At 51.2% G+C, this 23,276-nt stretch overlaps 1 protein-coding gene across 1 annotated transcript; it reads right to left on the bottom strand.

Annotated features, from left to right (window-relative positions):
• Nucleotides 1–1,677: 1,677 nt before the first annotated feature.
• On the bottom strand, nucleotides 1,678–3,934 carry CITED4 (Cbp/p300 interacting transactivator with Glu/Asp rich carboxy-terminal domain 4). The gene is made up of 2 exons (XM_069803430.1): nucleotides 3,854–3,934; nucleotides 1,678–3,558 (listed from the first exon to the last, which is right to left on the bottom strand). Exon 2 carries the CDS (start codon nucleotides 3,544–3,546, stop codon nucleotides 2,932–2,934), a length of 615 nt encoding a protein of 204 aa, XP_069659531.1. The 5' UTR covers nucleotides 3,547–3,558; nucleotides 3,854–3,934; the 3' UTR covers nucleotides 1,678–2,931.
• Nucleotides 3,935–23,276: the final 19,342 nt, after the last annotated feature.

Raw genomic sequence — 23,276 nt, 5'->3', positions numbered from 1 at the left:
ACCGTAAAGCTGAGCGGAGACGGAGAGCTAGAGCCGTCCAAGCTGCAGCTCATACTGCTGTAGCAGGTCCTATGTGCCTGATGCAAGGCATACTAAGCAGGCAGCACGAAGAATGGTGGTCCAAACTGCACCTAAACCAAGAAGGCATTATAAAGGAGGTGATCACTGGACTCATCCAGTCTAACCCAGCCAGAAACAATAGGCCTGTAGCAGAAATCATAAGTGTTTTTGGCCTGACTTATCTAGGAAATCATACAGGTTGACCACAATTAGCAGTATCATTTGGGCAAATAAAGAGGTAACACACCCAAGGAGTTAATTCCTGCTCTGAAGTTTGCATTTGTATGAAAGCTGACATTGAAATAATCTCAACTGAGCCTGCTAGGACAGACTGCCAAGAAAATCCTGACTGGGAACCCCCCAGTCACTCCACATCTCTGGTAATATCAGCTCTCCTGCTCTGAGTTAAATCAACAGCCCCTTTCCCAGTGTACTGAACAGCCCTCAAAGAGGATGTACAGACATGTTCCTCTGTCCAGTTTGCATCAAATACCAAGTGCTTCTTACAGGGAAATGTGTTCCTGTTCCTTGGAAACCTCTGCAGAAATTGCTGAAGTTGACAGTCCTGCATCTGTGGGCTGGACATAGCTCCCCACTTGTAGCTGGGACACTGTAGGCCACAATGGTGTGTCACACAGTCTGCATCCCCCCCAACCACAACTGACAGCCTAGAACATGCCTGTTTATTTTGGGGTTCAGCTACTTTTACTCTGAGGAATAAATCCAGTTGCTAACTCTTTGTTGCTTACCTACAACCTGCTGAACAAGCCATCTGCTATTCCACAGACACACAGAGAAGGCAAAGCTCTTCTGGGTCTCAGACAGCCCATCACCATAGAGCTGACAGCCCAAGCAGGGCTCTCCCACCTGCAACACACCCCTGCCATTTACTTTTTGACCAGCTCTCCAGATTGCACAGGCACGACTACCAAAAGAACAGAACAGGACAGGACAGAAATTTAACAATTGCTCTTGATCTGTGCAAGGAACAAGGCCAGGGGTCACTGACAGGCAATCCAAAGTGCGGTCAAAGTGATCCAGCCACTCCAATACCAGCATCCACAGCCCCATTGCTACAGGGTAGGGCAGGAAAGGGACACATGGGAATATTCCTGAACTCTGCAAATGGACTGGCTGGGAACCCTTTAAAAGAAAAACCTAAGCTCTGGAAGAGTAGGAGATCACAGGCTGTCTTGATTTTTAGAGCCTTTGTGGTGTAGAAAACTGTATCAGAGCTCCTAGCAGAGCTGCAACCCAGCTGTTGGAGCTGCACTTGATATGAAAGAAGTGTAAGGAGTCACCACCCACTTGTCTGAGTGCCTTGGGTCAGCCAGCAGCAGGGCTGCAAGCAACAGCAGCCACTCTGCAACAAGGCAGCACCATCCATGTTAGGAATTTGCCCTCAGTACAGAAAAGGAGCATCTCATCCTCCCAGCCACTGGATTGACTTAGTCCAACGATTAAACTAGAAATATACTCCTTACAACTTCGGTGTCAGGTGGGGGACACTAGTGACTGGATCCACAGCCCACCAACGGGAGCAAAGAAAACACTCCTCCCCAGTGCTCGACACCACACTGCACCTGGGCCAGAGACAAGCACTGAACAAATGCACACTGGAGATATTTCAGCTTTTATTTGCAAATTCATCTGTACATTCTCACTTGGTTGTCGAGTGACAGCGGCCAGGAGCTGTCAGCGGCAGGGGGCAGCAGCAACTAGGAGTTAACAGGAGCTTTGCACAGTGCCTGGAAACAAGAGACAGCAGAGGAAACAAAACCCCACTAGCTTTTACATTTAACCTTTTCCGAGTAAGGGAATTGGAAATCGAGTCATCTTTATCACATTCAGAAAGGTGTTGGATTTACAGTCCTATGCGTTCAGCACAAAGATCTCAGGTTGAAGTGACTATCTGCAGAGCAGCTTGAAAACTATCCCAGGCTTTCTTTTTTTGAAGCCAGCATCTTAAAGCTGCAGTACTCTCCATGCATCCTTCCCAGCAGTCCCAAAGCCAAATAACAAAAGAACTCCTTGCAAATAAATAATCATAGGAAAATAAATAAGATTAGATCTGGAATATACAGTTACATGGTCTTTATTTGGTTTCAGAGGTGGAAAAAAGTGGAGCTAGACTGCAGCTTTAAGCCTTATGCCTGAATCAACCTCAAATGCTTTGTAGATTTTACAGTTGATTAGCTGTACAGGTCAGAGATCCGAAGTTTCACAGAGATGAACATTTAGGCACATACGCACACCCTTCCCCAAGGCATACTTTATTTTGCTCAGCCAGTTAGAAAAAAGCCTGCTGGAGGGGAAGTGCCCCCTTTCCGAGCTGATCAGACAAGACTGAAGACCTATTTACTGTCACAGTAAAAAGTCCCAACAAATATCTAACCCCACCCATGTTTGCAAGGGGAAACTGGTTCAAACCATGCACCAGGGAGACAATCCTCTCAGGGGATCCTTTAACTTCGCTGGCACCACAGAATCCTTGAGCAATCCAGCTACCGGCAGTGCTGCCAGCTGCCCATTGCTTCCTGCGCTCAAAGCCTAGTTGTTGAAAGTCCTAAATCCATTATTTCTACTTAAGCCAGAAATCCTGTTAATGCCATTTAGAGGCAGCTCTACAACAAGAGCTCTTGATCTGCTCTCTGTTTGGGGTACACACCCCCTCCCCAGGAACTCCCACACAGGAAAACCACACAGAAGAGAAAAGCAATCCATTGCAAGCCAGTGTCCGATGATTGTCTCTTTGGGGAGGTTAGGAATCCAGGACAGGGCAAAGCAGGGGAAGGGAGGAGGATGGCAGGTGGAGAAGGAATTTAGAAACAAACTCAAAACACCAAGACACAAGGAGGAGCTCAAAGCCCCTCAACAGCTGATGGCACTGGGTTGCTGTTTGCTAACAAAGTCTGAAATGAAGTCGAACTCGTTCTGTCCCAAGAATAGCTCTGGCAGCTCCTGAATCCGGTCCAACCCCAGTTCCAGGACAAGGGATGTCAAGACCTCCTCGTCTATGAGATCAGTGTCCATAACGTTCAAGGTCAGTGCTGGTGAGGGCATGTGCTGCATGCCTGGGTGCTGGCTTGGCCCCACTCTGTACTGCTGGGCACCAGCTCCCATGGGCCCGTTGCTCATACCCAGTGGGTGACCCTGGTACTGGGTGTTGAGTTTTTGTAGGTGCATGCTAGCCATTAGCTGCTGGGTGCCCACCGGCCCCATGTACTGCTGCTGCTGACTTGGGCCATTGAACATCATCGCATTCTGCATCTGGTGGTGGCCCATCTGTCCGCTGAGGTTGGGTCTTGGCCTCATTGCACCATCCATGCCAGCCCCTCCGTAGGGCATCATCTGACTGGCGGCAGGCAGTGTCCTCAGCACATGCTGCCCGTGCTGCGGGGGTCCCTGCAGCCCACTCACCCCCATGCGGTAGCTCTGCAGCCCGGTGCCACCGTGGCTCATGGACATCATCATGTGTTCAGCCATGGCTCCAGGCCCCTGCAAGGCGACACACGGCTCAGGGCAAGGCTTCCGGGAACAGCACCGCTTCCCACTCCCGTCCGAGCCGGCTCCGACCGAGGATCCCGGAGAACCCCCCACCTTCGCCCCGCGAGGAAGGCACCGCGCTGCACCCTCCGTGGGAGTCGAGCTGCTGTCCTCCCGCCCACCGCTGGTGGACAAAGCTCAGCGCGGCGCGCACCGCGGCGCGCACCGCGGCGCCCCTGCGCGGCGCCCCTGCACACCGCCCCGCGGCCGCCCCGGGGAGCCGAGCTCTGCCCGCGCGGGTACGCACCGATCCGGAGCTCCGGCGGGCAGCAGGTCCGCGCACCAGCAGCGCCGCCCTCGCTCAGCTCGGCTCGGCTTGCCTTACCGTATACGGGGCGCCGCGCTCCCGGCAGTTATAGGGACGCGGGCAGGGGCGGGCCGCCCGGCCCGGCCCCCCGCCGCCCATTGGAGCGCGGCCCGCCGCTGCCCGGCCCTGCCGGTGCTGCCCGGCCCCCGACGGGGCGGGCGGGAGGCACAATGGCTCGGCTGCTTCCACGGCCGGTCGGCTCGCTCTCGGCACGGAACGGAACGGCTGCTGGTGGGCCTCTCCGAGCCGTGCCCGCAACACGCCCCCTGGTCGCGACACGCCTCGTTGTCACGACACAGCCCACCTTGAGGGGGACTGGCTGCCTCCAGCACGTAGGGCACCGATTTTGGCAAATCCCCACTGTCAGGGCTTTGGGATTGAGTGCTCTCCTCTTGGATCCGAGGTGCAAGACACCTTGGGCAGGCTGGGGAGGAAAGGAATGGATGGCATCCAGGGCCCCCAGCCCAGCGCCCCCAGTTTCCCGCTGATACCCACGCTGGGAGTGAGGAGCCCCCCAATGCACACTGTGTTCCTGAACAGGATGCCAAGGTCCAGCCATGCTGTCTGGTGTTACCATCCCCACAGATGGTGCATGCACCATCCTGTTTTTCCATGTCAGCATCAACAACAGCAAGGGGCATGGAGGGCGTTGGGAAAAAGGGATAGTGTCCCCAGTGTGCTGGGCTGGGGATCCCTCAGTGTGGTATGGGCACCACAATTCCTCCAGGGATACTCAGCTGCAGAAAACTTGGGTCATCCCTGTTCAATACCCCACTTAGGTGCCTTGGGGTAAGGATTGGACCTGGGGCGACTGGGGAACCTCAGGCAGATCATTTCTGCTCCCAGCCCATGCATGGTGGGAATGGTGATCTGTTCATGTGAAGCACTAATTTTGAACTGTATATGCTTGCATTGTATTCACTCCGCTTCCTGAGCAGGGACCCTGTCTGCCTCTGATAGTGCAAACGGCATAAGATCAGCTCTCTGAAGAGGGTCACCCCTCTAGTGCCTTCCTCTCCCCCACTGTCACTCTGACCAAGCCTTTCTACCTGATCACACGGCCGGCTGGGGTGCAGTTACCTGCTGTGGGGGTTGTGCTAAACTTCATACTGAAGGATCTGCACACAGACCTTTGTCAAGTGCTTCCAGGGCTACTGCACACTGGCCCCTACCAGCATGTGCCCTGGTGCAGCAGGGTGCTGACTGTTAAGAGAAGGGTCCTTGCTTGATGGCAGTTCTGGTTGCAGGGTCAGCAATGGGATGCTACCACATAGCGAGACCTTACCAGCCAAGGTGACTGAGGTTAGTTAGTGGCATCAACTAGCTGGTTGGTTACTCTGCCAGCAGCACCCTCCCAGCAAAGATGCGCTGACATTCTCAACAGAGCTGGTAGCAAGGTGAATGTTACAAGCAGAGATTTGCTGCCACAACTCTATCTGCAGCAGTGTCTTTCACCTCTGAGTTGAGTTTTGGCTCACAGGGTCCCAGTGCAACCCTCATGCTCACCCACTGAGCCATGCTAGCCAAATTATTTTACCATGGGCCTAGACTACAGAAGCACTGGTGCTCTCTATAGGATGTGGTACTTTCCAGTAGCATATGAAAGCACAGTGGTGATTTTTCCCCTTTATTTTTTGTTTTGAAGGAACCCAGAGACTTCTTTTGTAAAGATACTAGTGTTGCATGGCTACCTACTTGTAAGGCAAGTGATGGTAAAGTTAAACGTGCTTCCCCAACTTCATTCTATCTTTGTGTGCTCTCCTGTGCAGCTTTTAACTACAGCATTACAAATAATAGCTCTGGTAATAACAGACAGATCTTTTCTGGAGACTTGGAGCAGTTTTTTTCATGAAATTTTATGTGTTCTGCTTATTCATATTGCTCACTGACCCTGTTGAGCAGAAGGAAGTGCTAACAAAGTGTTTCAAATGTTGCTGAAGAAGTTATTTGTTGCAAACTGTATTACTTAAGAAATGAGGTCTAAGTATATACTATCAGCAAGGAACTGAAGTTAGGCAGCACAGGCATCTTGGGTGAGTACCTAACCACACAGTACTGACCTGAAGGGTTACCTATATGGAATATCTCTATATCAAAACACCTTAAACCAGCAGCTCAGAGCTGATAATGCCCAGAAGCCATCAGCTTCCAGATGCAAGCAACCAGGAATGGAAAGTGTCTTCTCTTACCTGGACAGAGCACAGGGCCATTAACCTTCAGGATATTCTGGGAGTTGCTCTTATTTGTGCCACTTTCTGCCTTGTTAAGTGGCTGGGATGGGTTTCAGGTGTTGTTGGTGAGCCTCTAACTGATGAATCAGTTGGTTAATTGTTTCATGTAATTACGTAATGATTGTTTTTTAACTCTAGAGATTTTGACAAATGCATTTTTTAGTGCTAATAAACACATGCTCACATACATATACCTGTCTGCCTGAGAGTTCACATGCAGATGCACACCCAGGTGAGGAACAAATACAAGGGGAGTGTCTGCCCTCATCTTTGCAGATGCATCCAGCCATAAAAATCTCTCTCACTGGGAGGAGAGGTGTGGCGTGTAGCACAAGTCCTGGTCAGGGGCAGGAACTCTTGGACAGGTGGGAAGGGGCTCTCCACAGCCATTTGCATTACAGAAGACCCCAAGGGTGGTAAATGGCCCATCATTTTGGAAGCAAATTGGCAGACGAGAAAGCACGTTCGCTGAACACAAGTGTGAAAGTCCCCTCCATCTCTAAACTGACTTATGTCCCTTCTCCTTTGGGAAGGGTAAGACAGATCAGCAGCTTATCCAGTTTGAAAATAATTTGACCAGAAATGGAGCTATGTTGGCTGGGATCAGCTCTCTGATCTAGCTTGTTACGTTGTCCCCTAGATGTTTTGCCAGCATAACCTGGGGTGTTTTGGGAGGAACCAGTGCCTGCAGAAAAGGAAGGAAATGTGGGGATAAGAGGCATTGCGGTGGCGAGAGGTGTCCACAGATCCACAGCCATGTTTGCCATGTTCTGTGCCATCTTCCCATGCTCTGTCTCGTGAGGACTTCCTGTTCTTGAACGAGTAATATTTTATTTTACAGGGACCAGTGTAGACTTGTTTGCTGCATTTCACACTGCCCAGCCAACGGCTGGGGAGCATTGCTGGGAAAGGGCCGACTAGTCCTGGTATTATCTCTCTCACTGGTCTTTTTGGCCCAGAACAAGCAGTGGTTCCTTGTCGTGCTGAGGTCTCAAGGCCCCAAACCACTGCAGCAGCTGTATTTACAAGGCACTGCGTATGACTCAATCTAACCCCAGGTTTGCAGTTTCTCCTCCATCTCCCCATGCACTGCCATCTGTCATCAGCCCATGGACAGACTGGCCTTTCTGGGAAAGCAGATAAACTGCCAGTGTATCAGATCCAGCCCTGGGGCTGTCAGTTGGTCAGCCCTGACCTAAGTCACCACACAAGCCACCTCCAGGACTGTGTCATTCATGGCTTCCTGACATGGGACTTCCCCAGTCTGGCTGTACTGGTGTCATCAGCCCTGTGTTATCAAGGGTGGATTCCCCAGGCTGGGAATTTAATCAAATTGTTGCTCCAGTGGCACCAGTTTGGTTCTGCATGATTGGGCATCTGCAAGAACCACTTGTATGCCTGTGTCCCATGTCAAGGCATCCATGTGGGTGGACATCAGTTTAGGGATCTGATCACCAGCACATTGCAGACCTTTTCTTTTCCCTCTTAGGAGGGTGCTTGCAGCCTGATGTACAGCTAGTCTGTGTTACCTATGATTTTGTTTATATAAGATGTTCCCTCCTCATATTTGATCCCTGATCATCATGCATCCACTGCACAGCTCCAGTGGTATTACTGTGGTAAAATCGTGTCCCCAAAGCCCCCCAGGGATGAGAGGTGGCACAGGCAAGCACTTTTTGTAAGCAGAAATGTGAACGCTTCCATCTCGCAATGTTTTGCATGTGTCAGAACTGTTTCTTGCTAATTCCAATTGCTGATCTATGGTCCAAGATCTCCCTTTTGCAAGAGTCTGAGAGCCTCTGTTTGGGGCGGGGGGGAGAACATTTTTATAAAGAGCTTTGTAGTATGTAAGATATACTGATGAATGGAGGGCCGATAGAGGATTTTTGGAGGAATTTCCTCTGACCAAGTGATTCTCACTATGCATGTCAGTTTACAACCCACCCACTGCTGTGGGGTGTGACTTAACCTTTGCATGGAGATTGCAGAACAATGTGAGTAGCAATATGAGCTATGTATTTAGGTGTAGGTGGACAGATCTGAGGAACCCCATGATTCAAAGACTCCTGGATACCCAGCTAAGTCAATGCTTGGCCCTACAGAGCTCCTGCAAGTTTCAAAGCAATTGGGGTGTGCAGATAGAAGCTAAAGCAATTTGAAACATCATCTGTTAAGGGAGAAGCTTGCCTTTGAGGGACAGATGTCCAGAAGAAGCCCTATTGCAGTCCCCCACTCACTGAGTAGAAATGCACAGTGGGAGGCTGGAAATCTGCAGAGGTGTGACCTAAACTGTGATCCATCAGGTATGACTGTCTGCTGTACCTGGGTCTGGCCGTGGGCAGATGCAGGGCAGCAGTATGCACAAATCACCTTCACATCAGCTTAAACTCCTTGGACGTCTCAGCTGTATCACAGAGATTCCTGAAGTATTGTTTTTCCAGAAGATGCCAAGCATCAGGCGAGCTGCTCCTCTTGCATGCTGTTGGCTTGCAGTAGCTCCCTTGGGCACAGCAGCTGGTTGACTGTGGCATTTGGGAAGATCTTGGGTTGGATGAGTCCAGATCTGAATCACTAAAGCATGCATTTTGTTCCATGAAGGGTGGAAAATGACAAGGACACACAGTGTACAGGAGGACCAGCTATTAAATATCAAGGCAGTCATAACATGTGGCAGCAACTAGCTCCCACCTGCCTTTTTCTCCACAAACCTTCTGTCCTCAATTAATCCACCCTTCATCATGCAAAGATGGCTCCTACATTTTGGGCACTTGAAAAAGGAGGGGTCCCTGAGGAAGATGGCACTGGGGATGGGTTGCAGCTGCTACAGCAGCTCACCAGCCCATAGCCAGCTCCTCACTGGTGGTACAGGGTCCTGGAGAGAAACAGCAGCCATGAACCATGCACAGGGTGGATAAACAAATCTGCTGGACTCAAAGTGGCCCAGAGCCCATCCTGCAGTGCCAGGCTTTGCCAACCGCTTTTCCCTTTCTGGTGGAAGGGTTACCACGGTCTGACTCCTTCGAGGTCTGTCTGCGGGCGCATGGACATAACCTCCATAACTGCCTAACATAGCTGCCTCTCCCTGCGCCACCAAGGAGCTGAAAGCTTTTCTACCTAATGTTTGACTATGTTGGGACATCCAATTTAATCAAATATTCACTATCAGCTGCTGGAGTTCTCCTTACCATATCTTAAAAGAATCCTAGTGAAACTCTGCTGCACATGTAGTGCTTTCCTATTAGATTCGTTTATTGGCAATCAGGAGATGAGAAAGGCATGCAATGCACTGTCATTTTTTGTTTGTTTAAGGATGATCACAGTGATTTGCAAACCTCTGCTCTGAAGCTGAGAAGTCCAGCAGGGACCATGGTGCTATAAACACTGAACCAGGAGCAAATTCTGATGGTGTTTCTCCAGTTTGGCTTTAAATAAGTATGTCAACAGGGCAAGATTTAGAAGTTAAATTAAATATTAAGCTTCTTGACACAGAGTGTAACTCTGTGTCTTACAGGAGTCTCTGACAAAGAGGACTAGAGGGATACTGGTCAACAGCAAACTAATTCAGGCACCTGTTACCAAACCTATTTCTTGTCTCCAGATGGGTTTGATGTGGACAAGTAAGGGGACAAGCACCATTCCCTACGCAGAACATGAAGAATCTGTGGTGCCATCAGGGCCATGGGTCCCAGCATAGCCCAGCAAGGAAGCATGGTGGATCTGAGTTCCCCTGGGCTTTGCAGCAGGACACATCAGCTTCTCCTGGGAAGGTGCCCCAGGCACTACCTGCTCAGTGATGGGTCTGTGGAGTTGTCACCCCACATGTGGTCTACAGGAGAGGACTTTTCCTGGCTCAGTCATGGCGTTGTGCCTTCTCTCTGTAGTGTAGATGCATTAGTACACGTGGGGCAGGAACAGGCTTGTGCCAGTGTGGAGCTCCCTTGAGCAAATGCCTCCTAGATGATGCACAGGAAAGAGATGAGGTGATCGTGGGTTTCACTGAGAGCAACCATGGGTGTCCAGCAGAAAAGATTTTTCATTAAGATTAAAAAAAACCTCAGACAAAGTACATGGAGGAAAAGCAACAAACCCAAGAGGGGCACAGCACAGCTCTCCAAGGCATGGGGCACTAATGGTGGCTCCCTGTCTGGTGGCTGGGCAGCCACACAGCTGCAACGTAAGGATGCACCAAAGAGCAACTCATAATTCCCTTTCCCTGATTTCTGCATGGTAAAAGGGTCCTCCAGGAGAGTTGAATCCACATGCTACATTATCCTGTGATTCCTCATCTGCATTTAGATGGAAACACTTCATAAAAGGCAGGTGTTAGGCAGAAACTAGCAGTGCAAATAGCCCAGGGGAGGAGGGCGAAGGGCAGGTTGCTCCCTGATAGCCCCGCTGGATGCAGGGACTGTTAATACTGAGAGTAAGCATGACTGGTTTGCAGCTGGTGGCCAGCTCCAGGGAAACTGGGTTCTCCATTAACCCTGCTGGGATTTGGGAGCAAAGATGCCAAAGAAAGGAAGGCTGTGCCTCTGCTCAGCTCTGCGGGAGCCTGCCAAGCATGCAGGTAGCTTGCATGCAAGCTCCCTGCACATGCACTCTGGGACTTGTGGTTTCCTGCATGCACTGATAGCAAAGTGGGACCATGTGCCCTTCAGCAGTGTCTCACCTCCCAGGGCCACTAAACAGTGCAAGGGTGATTGAGACCAGAGCAGGGCATGGAGGAGTTTGGTGTTTCTTCCAAAGTGGCAGACGGAGCCAGGCCAGCAGCTGACCCCAGTGCTGGCATGCTCCAACCACTGAGCTGGCTTGCCCAGCTTGTAAACAACTTCTTATTTTTTTTTCCTTTGGGCTAATCTTGCTCTGTGGGGGCAGATAACATCACTGGAATTTTTCCAGTGTCCTTTGCAAGCGCCTCCTGCTTTGGACTTTGGCTGAGACACACACGAATGAGACACGAGCTTCCTCAATTGCTTTCTCTTGTTTGGTTTCCTTTGGGCCTGCCACGCACCCCTTGTGCTGGCTGCTTCCTGCTCCACTCCCTGCTCCACGCCAGCGCCTTGTTCTTAGTCTTGGGGAAGGTGGCCAGGAGGCGAGCCCAGCACAGTCACATGCCTCCCTGGATGTCCTTGCGGGGTTGGGGCCAGGCTGCTGGCAGGGAGCAGGAGGGGGCAGTGGGGTCTGGCCTCTTCTTGCCGATGCCTGCAGAACCAGTGTGGGACTTGGCAAGGTCGTGTTCAGCATCCTGGCTCTTTGCCCTGCAACTTTGCCTGGCTCTACTGCACTTGGGCCAATGCAGCCGTTTTGGGTTTACTATGGCAGGCGTTGGCTGCACTTTAGCCTCCAAGGGCCAAAAGGCTTCTAGTCCTGAGGCAGAGCCAACCCCAATACAGCTGGCATGGCACCTGACCCCCAGCCCACCCAGCTGCCTGTCCTCACTCTGCCCAGAGATCCCACTTATCACCTCTCAAGCCCTCAGGGACCTCCCATGTGGGGTCTGGCAACAGAAAATCAGTCCTACTTTGGAGAGAGCTGGCAGCCTGAGCACTACACAGCCATGGACATGCAGCCTGAATCTGGCCCAAATGGCTCTGGGTGCTGCTCCAAGCATGCCAGGAGCAGGCAGGCTGCCAGACCGGTTTGCCGGCGCAGCCTCTGACATGGTTCAGGGCTATGCACGTCACCAGCTCCTGCCTCAGCTGCACGTGTTGCCGCTCACCTCCTACCCATGCCATCACCCCTCCTCAGCAGAGCCCCATGGCTCACCACAGCCAGGGAAGCTGAGGCACTGATCCTGTTCTTCTGCTGGCCACAGGCTGGGCCACCAGCCTGCACAGGCCTCTCTAGTGCTCCATTGGTGTTTCCCATTTCTATCCTTCCTTTCCACCTTGGAGTTTTCCAGGTTTCCACACGGTGTCTGTGGTCCACGGGCTGTGAGACAGGACCCCGGGCCAGCTCTAATGTCAAAGGGACGGTCCACGTGCAATATCACAGGGGTCTGTTCTTGCACGGTCCCTTCAGTCCCATGACTGTCCTGTCCAGGTACCCCAGCATGTCCTTTTCCCTGCTAAAGACAAGCCAAGGCGTAATCGCCTCTCATGTGAGCAGCCCATAGGTATACTTTGGGTTAAGAAGCTGCTTTGCCCAAGGCCTGGCTCACATTGCTGCTTGGGCATATGTTTCTCCTCGTGTGGCCTCTCTGGATGTCTTGGTCACTATAATTTCCCTCAGTCTCAGTCTGGATTTGAAGCACAGATGGACAGAGCAGTGCTGTGGTTTCTCTGGCAAGGAGGCTATTGGGTCAGGCATCATGGGTCAAGGCTTGGGTCCCCGTGTGATGCCCTGTCCCTGTTCCTCCCAGGATCTGGCACATGGTGGTGGGACCAGTGGAGATAGACAGCAGTGGGACTTTCCCACCTGAATGACTGCTTCTGCAAGGCACAGTGTCCTCTGAGGCATGGAGTCAGAGAAGTTTTAGGTTATTTCTTCTTATCTCTTGGCGCCTGTGTTGCTGCTGTCTTGAGGCAGATTAGCTGGTGGCGGTTTCTCTGGTCTGCTGAAGTTGCCTCATGCAACTGTCTTGTGTTTGGAGGTGTGGGGTAGTCAGGGCTGTGGTGGTGAGTGTTCGGGGGGGGCTGTAGTCTGGTGTTTCTTGCATTATCATCAGAAATAGCTGTTGCTGTTTATCTGCCTTCTCTTTCCTTCATGTTATGCAACCTCCTTTTCAAATGGCAGTGGTTGTTTTCCCTGGGTGGATGTAGCAATGATGCTCTTCCTGGTATTTCCAGACCCTCATAGCTATGACGGTGCTTCTGCAACCTCACTCCTGCCCCTCTCATTCCCCTGAATGCATTAGGATGCCCAAGTGCTTTTCCACTTTCTAACCAGTCCAAGTGTTGAGCAGGGAACACAGTGAAGCCGTGGGAAGATGTAAGCTTGCAGGTGGGCTGGGTGCCCGGCAGCTCCAGTTCGTGTGGCCAGGGGAGGAATGGGGTGGGTGACTCTGGGCAACTGAAAGTTTTGTCCTGGGAGAGCTGCCTGGGATCCAGGTCACTGGGACCTGTTTGTCGGGTTCCTATTTTTGTTATTCATCAGCTCCGTATTCCTGAAAACAAATCGCATTGTCGTCACCTGATTGGCATCACATGGTGTCAGAGCGTGGAGGGTGTCCTGTGCAGAGTGCCTGTGTGTGGGGGGGGATGTCGGCTCTGCTGTGACCATATATTGGCTCTGCTGTGACCATGGGCAGTTGTGCTGGTCCTGTGGCTGCTGCCAGCAGGAGCTGCTCCTCTTGGGCCGTGCCGCTGGGAACAGCCCCCGTACCACCTGGGGACCTGCCCTCCCACCAGCCTCCTCCAAAACCAGGGCAGAGCATCACAGCCTTGGCTGTCAGAGGAGACTTTCAGGCTCTGTAATGTGCGGCTGCAGCTTTGTGCATGGAGGGTTGTACATGGCGGGTGAGGGCTGAGCTTGCAGCAGGCAGGGGGCTTTGCTGGACTTTGGAGAAAAGCCTCTGGGCTTTGTCCTCCAGCTGGCCCCCTCCTGCATCAGGGGTGAGCTCTGCTGGACCCTGGCTCAAGCTGTGGGCTGATGACAGTCTCTGAGTTGTCACTGGGTTGGGGTAGAATGGGACAGAGCTGTGGGGGTGAGTCACTACTGTGTGAGGAATGAGAAACTGCTGGTTATATAAAGAAGGGAAAGAGCTGACAACAGGCTGCTGCAAGGGCCCTTGACACAGCCGGAAGCACCTTGTGAGGCTGTAGACACTTCTGGGGAGAAGATACTTGGGGTGGACATTGCTGTTTCCTTGCTCTGCAACAACTTCTTGCTGGAGCTGGACAGGACATTTCCACTCAGGCCAAGCTTCAGCAGAAAAAACTGCTAGCTAAACCAGGGATTTCACCAATATGTATTTTTTTTGCTTAATGGAAAAACTTCTAAGTGAAAATGTTTGTTTTATTTTGAGGAAATAAAGAAACAATTTTTCTTGCATCATCCATTCTCCTTTTTATCATGGTAAAAGCTTACAGGGAGCAGTACCTCCTTCTGATCTCAGAAATAAAGAAGAAAACATCTGTTGGTATTTGTGGTGAAAAAACCATAGCTGTGCATATCTCACCAAGCAGTTGTCCTGCTGCTACCTGCCTGGATTTTAGTCATCTTGTCATGTCAACACTGCTGGCCGGGTGCAGTGGGCATGTGCCAGATGCCTGGAGGTTGGCCAAAGCAGCAGGGCTTGTGGCCAGAGGAAGCCCAGTTCTCATGTGGACGTGTTTTCTTTTTACATGAAGAAAATGGTCTGGATGCTTAAGTGAGTTATCAGTTTATTGGGAGTAACCTGAAAACGCACTAACCGAAAATGCACGTTCCTGGCCAGTATCCACTGAAATCCATGGGAGCTATTGGCATATGTGATGTTAGGAAAACAGCTCGTGTTGCTGCTACCATTGTCAGGATTAAAACGCAATTGCCCTTTTTGGGAACACTGATTGCTGAAGGCATCTGTTGTGTAAGGGACAAGCTGGTGAAAGCAGTGGAGTGCCAGGTGGGGAGAGAAAACGTCCTCCTGTTTGCCACGGGCCATGCTGTGTGCTTTTGAAATGCATTTTTAGTTCCTTGCTCTGCATTGTGTTCCTCCTGCCCGAGAAGGTGGTGTTGGGATAGTTGGTGCTAGTGGGTATGGGGTGGGGTACAGGAGAGGTGGGAGCAGCTGGTGGTCAGCCAAAAGGTGGGCAAGGAGGTCCCTGGCTTGATATGGAATGCAGAACTTGGAATCACGGGATGGAGTTAAGGAGAGGAAAATGAGTAGCCAGACTTTGTGTCAAATATCCTGCCTGGGAGACCAGTTTGGCCACAGGCCAGCATCCCGCTGGGGATCCATGGGTGCCTTTTCACCCAGGAGCTGAAGTAATGCTCAAGGAAGTGTTTGGTGGGGGGTGAGCCTGCAGTGGGGCCTGGAGGACCAAAGGCATCCCTCCTTCCCCTCCCTTCTCTACTTGCCCTGCCCAGTCTCTCTCTGCTGTGGAGTCTATGGACAGGGATGTGCATGGCCTGTGCGGGGGATGCTCCTGTGTATCTCAGTGGAGAAGAGGCCAGACTCTGAGGTCGTCCTGTCACCAAGGTCTCTCTGATACTGCCTGGTGGACACACGAGACGGCATCAGTCACACGCTGGCACCCCTCAAAGATCTCATTTCCTGACACCAAGGCCCAAGTGCCACCAGTTCTGCCCTTGGCAAGGTCTGAGCTGGGGTCTGCAGTTGAGAGCCTGAAGTGGGTTTAGGGAAAAGTTGAGGGTCTGAAATAAGAAAATCCATCTTAGAAAATGACAGCCCCTGGGAGACACCCAGTGCAAGGCTGGGTGACATCTCTGCGTGGAGTTACAGACCTATCACCTTGGACAGAGATGGAGGTCTTGGGTGAGACTTGGGCCACCACAACTCTACCTGTGTCCCTGTATAGGTGACTGTGGCTTGATCATGCTGTGCTTTCCAGCAGCACTGTGAAGGCATTCCCATCTCTTGGGGTGTGGTAGCTGTTTTAGTGTTGTCCTGAGAAAACAACTCATAGGGTTGTGCTCCACGACTGCATTTTTGCAGGCAGGTGAATTGCCTTCTCACTGGGATAGTTATCTGCTGTTTTAGGGACTTCTAGCAGCACACACAGGGGTCCATCAAGTGCTGGAGCTGTCACTAGACAAGCAGGGAGGAAGGGTGTTGGGATGAGAAGCAAGATCTTCTTGCTATGCATATGTTGCATTAATTTGTCCCACTCTATCTCATGAAATACACCTCAACCTTGGAGAGCATTTTGGACGAGCTCTCAAGCCCTGGTTGCACTGCGGTCAACTGCCAGCTGTGCTTCAGCCACAAAAGTCCCAATGCAAAGGTCCAAAGGGCCCTGCCCTAGGACCTCAGGAGCTGAGTTCCCCCAGCACTGAGCAAAGAGGAGCACCAGGCTGGCGGGACCAGGATGAGAAGAAACAAACAGGAGACATACTGCATCCAGGGCAGTGCAGCCCTGGCGGTCTCTGGGACCTCCTCCGGGCATTTTCAGCTGGAGATTGTCAGGTAAAAGGATGCTGGCTTTGGACTCAAGAGGTCTGGCAAGGTCCACCATGGATGTGGGGCCTCCATGATGGTCCACGGGGGCAGAGAGCTGCTGTTGATCTCCCCACATGAAGAGCTGATCCAAGTTGCACAGATTTCCCCAGCATTCTCAGTTAAGATATCCTTTCCCAAAGTTGTAGGAGCAATGCAGTTTCCTTCTCAAGGTATAGGGAGCAGGTGACACTCTTAGCACACAAACTTTGCAGGCACTTCTGGAATGATTACCATTCACTGTAGGCAACATGAGAGATGCACGTGTTTCATGGTTTCATCTAAATCTTGGTGTGCGTTTCATAGTCCCCATTTTATGGCCACTGGGGAATGCTTTTAAGCTTTTGACTGGGTGACCCAGTGTCACTGCTCAGGAATGTGGCAGGTGTTGCCTGTGTTTTGGACTGGTCTGTGCAGTATATGGGTCCCTGAGATTTGGGGATGTAGGGGGCCATGGCAGGACAGCTGGGCCAGGTGGTGCTGGGGGAAGGGGAAGGCAATGCAGGTGAGGGGGTCCATGCACAGGTAGCCTTTCTGGTAGCTGAAGGCACTTGCTGCTCTCTCAGGCCTGGGCGGGCAACAAGCACCCACTCATCTGCTCTCCCCAGGGCAGTTGCCTCAAGACACTGTACCTGGGACATAGTAAAGTCTGTGGCTGCACCCTGGAGGGCTCTGGCCAGAGCACTGTGTTAGAACAAAGTTGCTCTAAACCCTTCAGATCAAGGTCTGATCCTCTGCAAAGCTCTACACTGCTCACAGGGGCTGCCCATGCTCACTGTCACAGCAGGACTGGAAACATAGGTCTCACAGGCAGCCTCAGCAGTGGCAGCCTGTTGCAAGCCCTTAAATCACTCAGCTCAACAAACCTTGCCGTGGCATCACTGCCTTGTCCTTCCCCTCTGTGGGCTCCTCTCCCTGGGCCAGAAGGTCCTCTGTCTCCATCGGCTCTGTGCTGCAGGGCATGAACATCTCTGGGACCTGAAGGGTCCCAGTTCTTTCAGCCTCTCCTCATATAAAAGATGCTACAGTCCCTTCATTTTTGTGGTCCTGCACTTGACTTGCTCCAGTAAGTCCCTATCTTTCTTGTATTGCAGTTTGAGAAGCAGGTTCTGGGCCCTGCTTCTCTGAGATCTTGAGCTTCTGAGCACTTTCTCTTCTTGTGGGGGATGCCTTGGTGTGTTCTGCTGCTGTTGTCTCACTGTTATATCTGTAATCTGCATTATGCACCTGGATTCACCACACGTGCCCATGCCCTTATGCTCCAACCACTGTGATACCCAAGGTTGGCCTGCACTCAGGTAGACTGGTGCCCTGTGTGCTGTCCATCTGCCTGCCCCTCCTGGCTGCATCCATCTACTCTGGCTGGGGCCTGTGCTGCCCAAGAGGTGTGGGGCACGTCAGTGTTTGGTGTGGACCAGGGCTGTGCCTGGGAAGGGGAACATGAGGTGTGGCTGGGGCGATGGGCTACCCCCAAGGCCAGGACAAAGCATGCCAGTAGATGGGAATATCCACTGGAGATGACCTGAACTGCTGCAGCCGTGGTGTTTGGTCTGTGCAATGTGCGAGCAACGAATTATACATGGAAATGGGGGAAGGGAAGAGAGGTGGCCCTCCCCCACTGGCTACTTTTGTGGGGTTAGAAGTATGAGCAAGTTTTGAAGCTGGTGACAGAAAGGAGCAGGAAGAAGAGATGTGAGGGTTTATAAATATCTGACTCTCAAGGGGCAAAGCAATGAGATACTAGTTTCCAAGAACAGGCTCCTGGAGTGTGACACCCTCTTCCCACTCTCGTGTGGTTGTGCTCCAGATAACAGAAACCACTGCTGATTTCCTGAACTCACTATCTTTGTCATAAAAAACCCAAGCAGCAGCAGTTTATAAATAAGGCTTAGAAAAGAAAGAGCTGCTATTCTGAGAAGCAATGAAACCGACAGCTTTCCCAGCTCAACACTTCAATTCTGGTTCACAACAAACTCAAGCCACCCCAGAAGGAAACCTGAAACCTTTCACAAAGAGGAAAGGAAAGTGGGACTGGGCTGCAAAGGAGGCAGTGGAAGTGCTCTGCAGAGAGACAGGGTCCTTGGGTTCCAGGGGCTGCCTGCCTTCCCCACTTCTGCTGGCTCCATGCTGTGCTTACCTCTTCCTCCCAAGCTTCACCAGAGAACTTACTTGCATCCTGGCAGAAGCCCACAGATACAGTTACCTGCTAGACCTGCTGCTCCAGAAATCACACCACCTCTTATTTGCTCTGCTTTTGCAACCTGTGACATTTCAGGGCTCTAGGCTATATACTGATATCAATGGATAATACTCCACCTGGCACCATGTTGTGGCCAGATGCTGAGGAAACCATCAGCAAGAGAGCAGGAGCTGAAATGAATGCAAAGATGTCTGCTAAATGTTTTCTTAGAGTTCACCATGCCTCTGGCCACAGGGTCAACCCTGTACTGGGACTTCTGGGTACTGCTGCACCTTCCCTGAGATGGGGTATGAACCTGTGTCTAACAGGGGTAGCTGAGCCAGCACTGCAGTGCTGGAACCCCACAAATGCGCATGGTGGTTTGGTTAATGTGGTCCTGGTACAGTGGAGCAGATCTAACAGGGTGGCTGTGAATGGGGAAGTCCTACGGGAGGGTTTTCCTGAAGGCCGAGCACTTTAGGAAAGATGTGGAGCAACTGGAGAGTGTTTTGAGATGAGCAATCACCAGCAGAGTCCTGGTAGCTGGAGGTGCTGGACAGTTTATCCTGGGGAAAGGACAACAGAGGCAGGCAGGAGAACAGTCCTCAAATACACAGAGGACTGCTGTGAAGGTGAAGGACAGATCTTTATGCCATGTTCAGGTGCTCAGCAGCTGACCAAGGGGCTTCATCTGCAGGAAGGAGGATTCACATTAGACCCAAGGAAGATCTTCCTTCCTGGAGACAGCTCTTCATCTTGCAAGAACTTTAAAATAGGACAATGCAAGGATAGCTGAGCTACTTGGGGTTGAAGAGCAGACCTGTCTTCACTCAAGGTACCTTCTAGTCCCAAGGTGATGCCAAGTCCAGTCTACGAACTTCTGTGGTCCAAGAAGACTGTAGGGTCTGTTGGGTCAGGGTCTGCTGAATTTCCAGCGTGGAGCATCTGCCCTTTGCTACTCATTACGTGGAAGTTTTACAGTTCAGGCCAAGAGATGACCAAACACCAAGCTGCCTGCTGCCATATGGATCGCTAGGCATCCTGAAGGAGCTTCCTCCAGGGCAGAAAAAATGACTGTGCAGATAGCTGTGTGGCCCGAGACTTGTCATTATTTGCATTTTGAGAAGGCCATATATCTTGGTGGTTCTAGCTGTCAGGGCTTCACACTGCTGCACCTTGACAGGAGTTGTCTGGCTTATGGACCTTCCCACAGCCAGAGCTTTGGGTTTTCACATGGTAAGACCTTGGGTGTAGAGGCTTTTGCTGAAAGCACGGTCAGACCCAGGCAAGCCAGGACACAGTTTTATGTTAGAGACTTCCAAGCTCAGAGTGTAATAGGGAAGCAGAGCCTTCCATTCTCGAAAGCAGGTACAGCCTCAACCCACTCTCCCACCCCCAGTCTCCAGAGAGGAGAGAAGCCTGGCAGAGTCCCACCTGACAGCAAAACAGCCCCCACTCATGGTGCAAGAACAGATGATTTCCGAAATGTCGCCAGCTCTGGCTATGCAATCTTTGGGCTTTTGCAAGCTACAGTATTGACAGAACAAGTAGTTAAACAAATACTATCTTCTGCTGTAACGTTTGTTATTGTAGGCCACAGACCACAGGCAGCTTGGCCTGACTCCAGAAGAGAGACCTGTGTAAATATTCCCATATTAGCAGTTATCTTCAAGATGCAGCCTCAGCTTGGGTCTTTCCCAGAGAGGATGGAGAGATAATGGTTTACAGGCAAAGGCAGATCATCTCAGCACACTGCCAGCAGAAGCTGGGATCATGAAAACCTGCTTCCTGGGCTCCAGGGCTTCATCTTCTGCAGCTCCCAAACACAGGCAGGAATTTTCAGACAACACATATGCATGCACATATGCACCTATTCACGGAGAAAGGGACAGCAGGCTAAAGGAGGATGTATGGTATATTTGTTGGCAGCCCCTGTGGGCTCAGCTTTGAGGAATGACACTAGCAAAATGGCAAAATCTATGCCAGTTTTTAATTCTGTCACATCAAAAACCTTTCCCGTGTTCCCTGCTGGGATACTGGAACTGTCAGCTCATTGCAGCCAAGACAATGGGTCCTGCTTATCGAAAAAAGGTTCTAAATATGGAGCTGTAGCACAGATTTCATATATATTTCATATATTGTGCCCATAAAGTAAAATGCTATTTGGTGTTGTCCTTCTTGGTTACCTTGTTGATGCCCCTGACGCTGCAGATGGGATGGGATGGGATGAGTGGAGAGAGTGCAGATGGACTTAGTCATCTGCTATCTCCTTTCTCAGAAGCATGACAAGATGCTGAACCCTCATGGCTTCCTGCAGCTGTGCTTTCAGAGGCATGCATACAACCCTGGATGCTCCCCTGGAGATGAATGGCCACTCTTTGTGAATGACCATTCATAATGACTGAGGAGGAAGTCCTCAGCCAGAGCAGATAACTGAGGGTGGCTCAGATTCAGATGTGCTTGGTCCTTGCAGAAGGTTGTCCAGTTCTCCCCTATCTCCAGCTGCTGAAGGTGTGTAATGATTGAGCATGCGACTCCTCATCACAGTTAAGTGGCCCTGTGGACTAAGGCACTAATGTCAGGAGTTGCACAGATGCATATTTTAGGATGAGATGCCCCAGTGCTGAGCATTTACCTAGATCCTCCCAAAGATCCAGCATTTTGCAATATGGGAATAGAAATCCTGTCTTGCCTTGCAGGAATACAGCAGCGATAGAACTATTGGTGGTTATGTGGAAAACCAGCAGCTGCTGATGCAGAGAAGGGTGCAGGTGTCCATGCATGGTACTGCCTGCATTGCCCTTGCAGTGCAGGGCTGAGTGCTGTTATTGTGTCACGCTTCCTCACTGCCCTCCGCGGGAAGAGTGTTATGAAAGAGTTGAGCCGTTATAGTCGCCTTCACTTGGCTGGCACTCACGTTGCATTGGCTTTTTGTTCCTGATTCCTTTCCTGCTTAAGAAAGCAACTGAGTTTTTTTTTTCTTTCTCATATCTGGTGATCCTGTGAATGTGTTTCCTTTCCAGCCACGTGGCCTGTAACCAGCTCTGGGCTCCAATGCAACTGAAAACTGCATGTTAACAAGGTTGAAGACTGTAGCTCTCCAGAAAGGAAACTTCTTGGACCTGTCCTGATGGGCTTTGAGCATGGTCTGATTTCACATGGGCATGGGAAGTTGTCGGGATTCACTCCTGAACCAGTAGCACTGCTATAGGTCTGACATCCTCAGAAACAGTGCTGTAATAATCTGTCATCCAAAATCAGCTCTGTGGCCCCTCCAAAATGTCTGTGGGAGGGTAGCAAGCAGTGCACCTAGTCCTGCTGTGGCCATGCCCCTTGTATGCAGGCAGGCTGTGCTCACTGTCTGCCTGCAGCTCCAGGAGCCAGCTGCACTGCCCAACCACCAGTGCCTGGAAATGCTGATGGAGAAACATGGGATGAATGTTAATCCTTCAAAGCAAGGCTTGGTTGGCCTCTGCAGGGTGCATATGTGCCACTTTGGTATTTGGGAGCGAGTGAACAAGGGGTGTCAGTGGAGCCATGAGAGTTGGGACAAGAAGCAAATGGTCTTAAAACAGCACAATCATGACAGCTGCATGCAGAGACTATTACTAAATGCCAGGTCTCAGTCAATCCTGCTGATTTCCTGGGAATTATTCCTGCCCTGGAAAGGAAGATAGGGTTTTCTTCAGTTATCCCTTCTGATCCACAGCAAGCACTGTTTGAAAGCCCTGCAGAACAGATAGCGACCTTAAAGTAAACATTTCCCCCATTGCACCTTCATCACAGGCTTTAGACATAATTTCTGGAAAGTAAACTCAAGCCTTGGTCTCTGCACCGATGCACAGTGATGCTGCTGCTGTCTCCTCCACAGGATGATGCTGGTGGAGCTCTCTCTGCATGCTCTCCTTAAGCTGTGCCGCTGCAGAGCCAGGACACAGGAATAACGAGCAAAGATCATTTTTCTGGTGGACTAAGTTTTCACACACAGCGTGTTTGCTAAACATGAGACCCTACCTGCCTCCCAGAAATGGGTCTGATTTAGATGGAACAGGTCAGTGAGATGGGAAGGCCCACAGCTACAGTGGACCCAGCCCATGCTGACCATTTCCAGCTTGGCTGGAAGAGCCAATTCCGTGTTCATGGTGGAGGAACAAGAAATAAATGATTTGTCTCCTCTGCTGGGCGATGTAGCAAATGAAATATTTTCCTGTGCCTGAGGCAGCACTGGCTACCTGACATGCTTTTTAGGTAGCAGCAGCACTTCTTGACACAGATTCAGCACAGCAAGCCACAACTGGGTCACCTCAGGGCTGGCTTGCAGCCTTCTTGATAAGGGCCAGCCTTGGGAAAGATGCAGCAATTTAGCTCCTCCAAGGGGCTAGCTGTTCTGAGCATGTCCAGGATGGGCTCCGTGTGGCCCCTGCATTCCTCTGGGATGAAAGGTGGAAAATCTTGGCTGTGTGCCTCTCCCATCCGCAGCAGAGCTTTGCTGGGCAAGCTTGGCCAGCTGTAGGACTGAGAGAAATGGGGAAAAGAGTACTGGTGGGGTCTTCTGTGGTGAGGTGCCAGGAAGATCATCACCTGTTTTGTCTTGTAGGATGCTCAGAGGGCTGATTGTGGGACACAGCTAATGGTGAGGATACCCCCAGGTCAAATGGAAATGAACATTGCTGCGCTTTGAAGTGGACTCCTGTTAGGTCCAGAAGTGGCTGGGAAAAATTTCCTGGAACTGCTATTGCCTCAGCCTATACAAATCTACCAAGAAATCATGGAACTGGGCCAAGTGAAGCAGGATTCATTCAGGAAAGAAAAGTTCAGAGCTGTAATTGAACCTGTTTCAGAGCTCTTTTGGAC

This window comes from Haliaeetus albicilla, chromosome 16 (assembly GCF_947461875.1).
Source record: "Haliaeetus albicilla chromosome 16, bHalAlb1.1, whole genome shotgun sequence".
Taxonomy (NCBI): domain Eukaryota; kingdom Metazoa; phylum Chordata; class Aves; order Accipitriformes; family Accipitridae; genus Haliaeetus; species Haliaeetus albicilla.
This window is presented reverse-complemented; position numbering and strand designations above follow the sequence as displayed.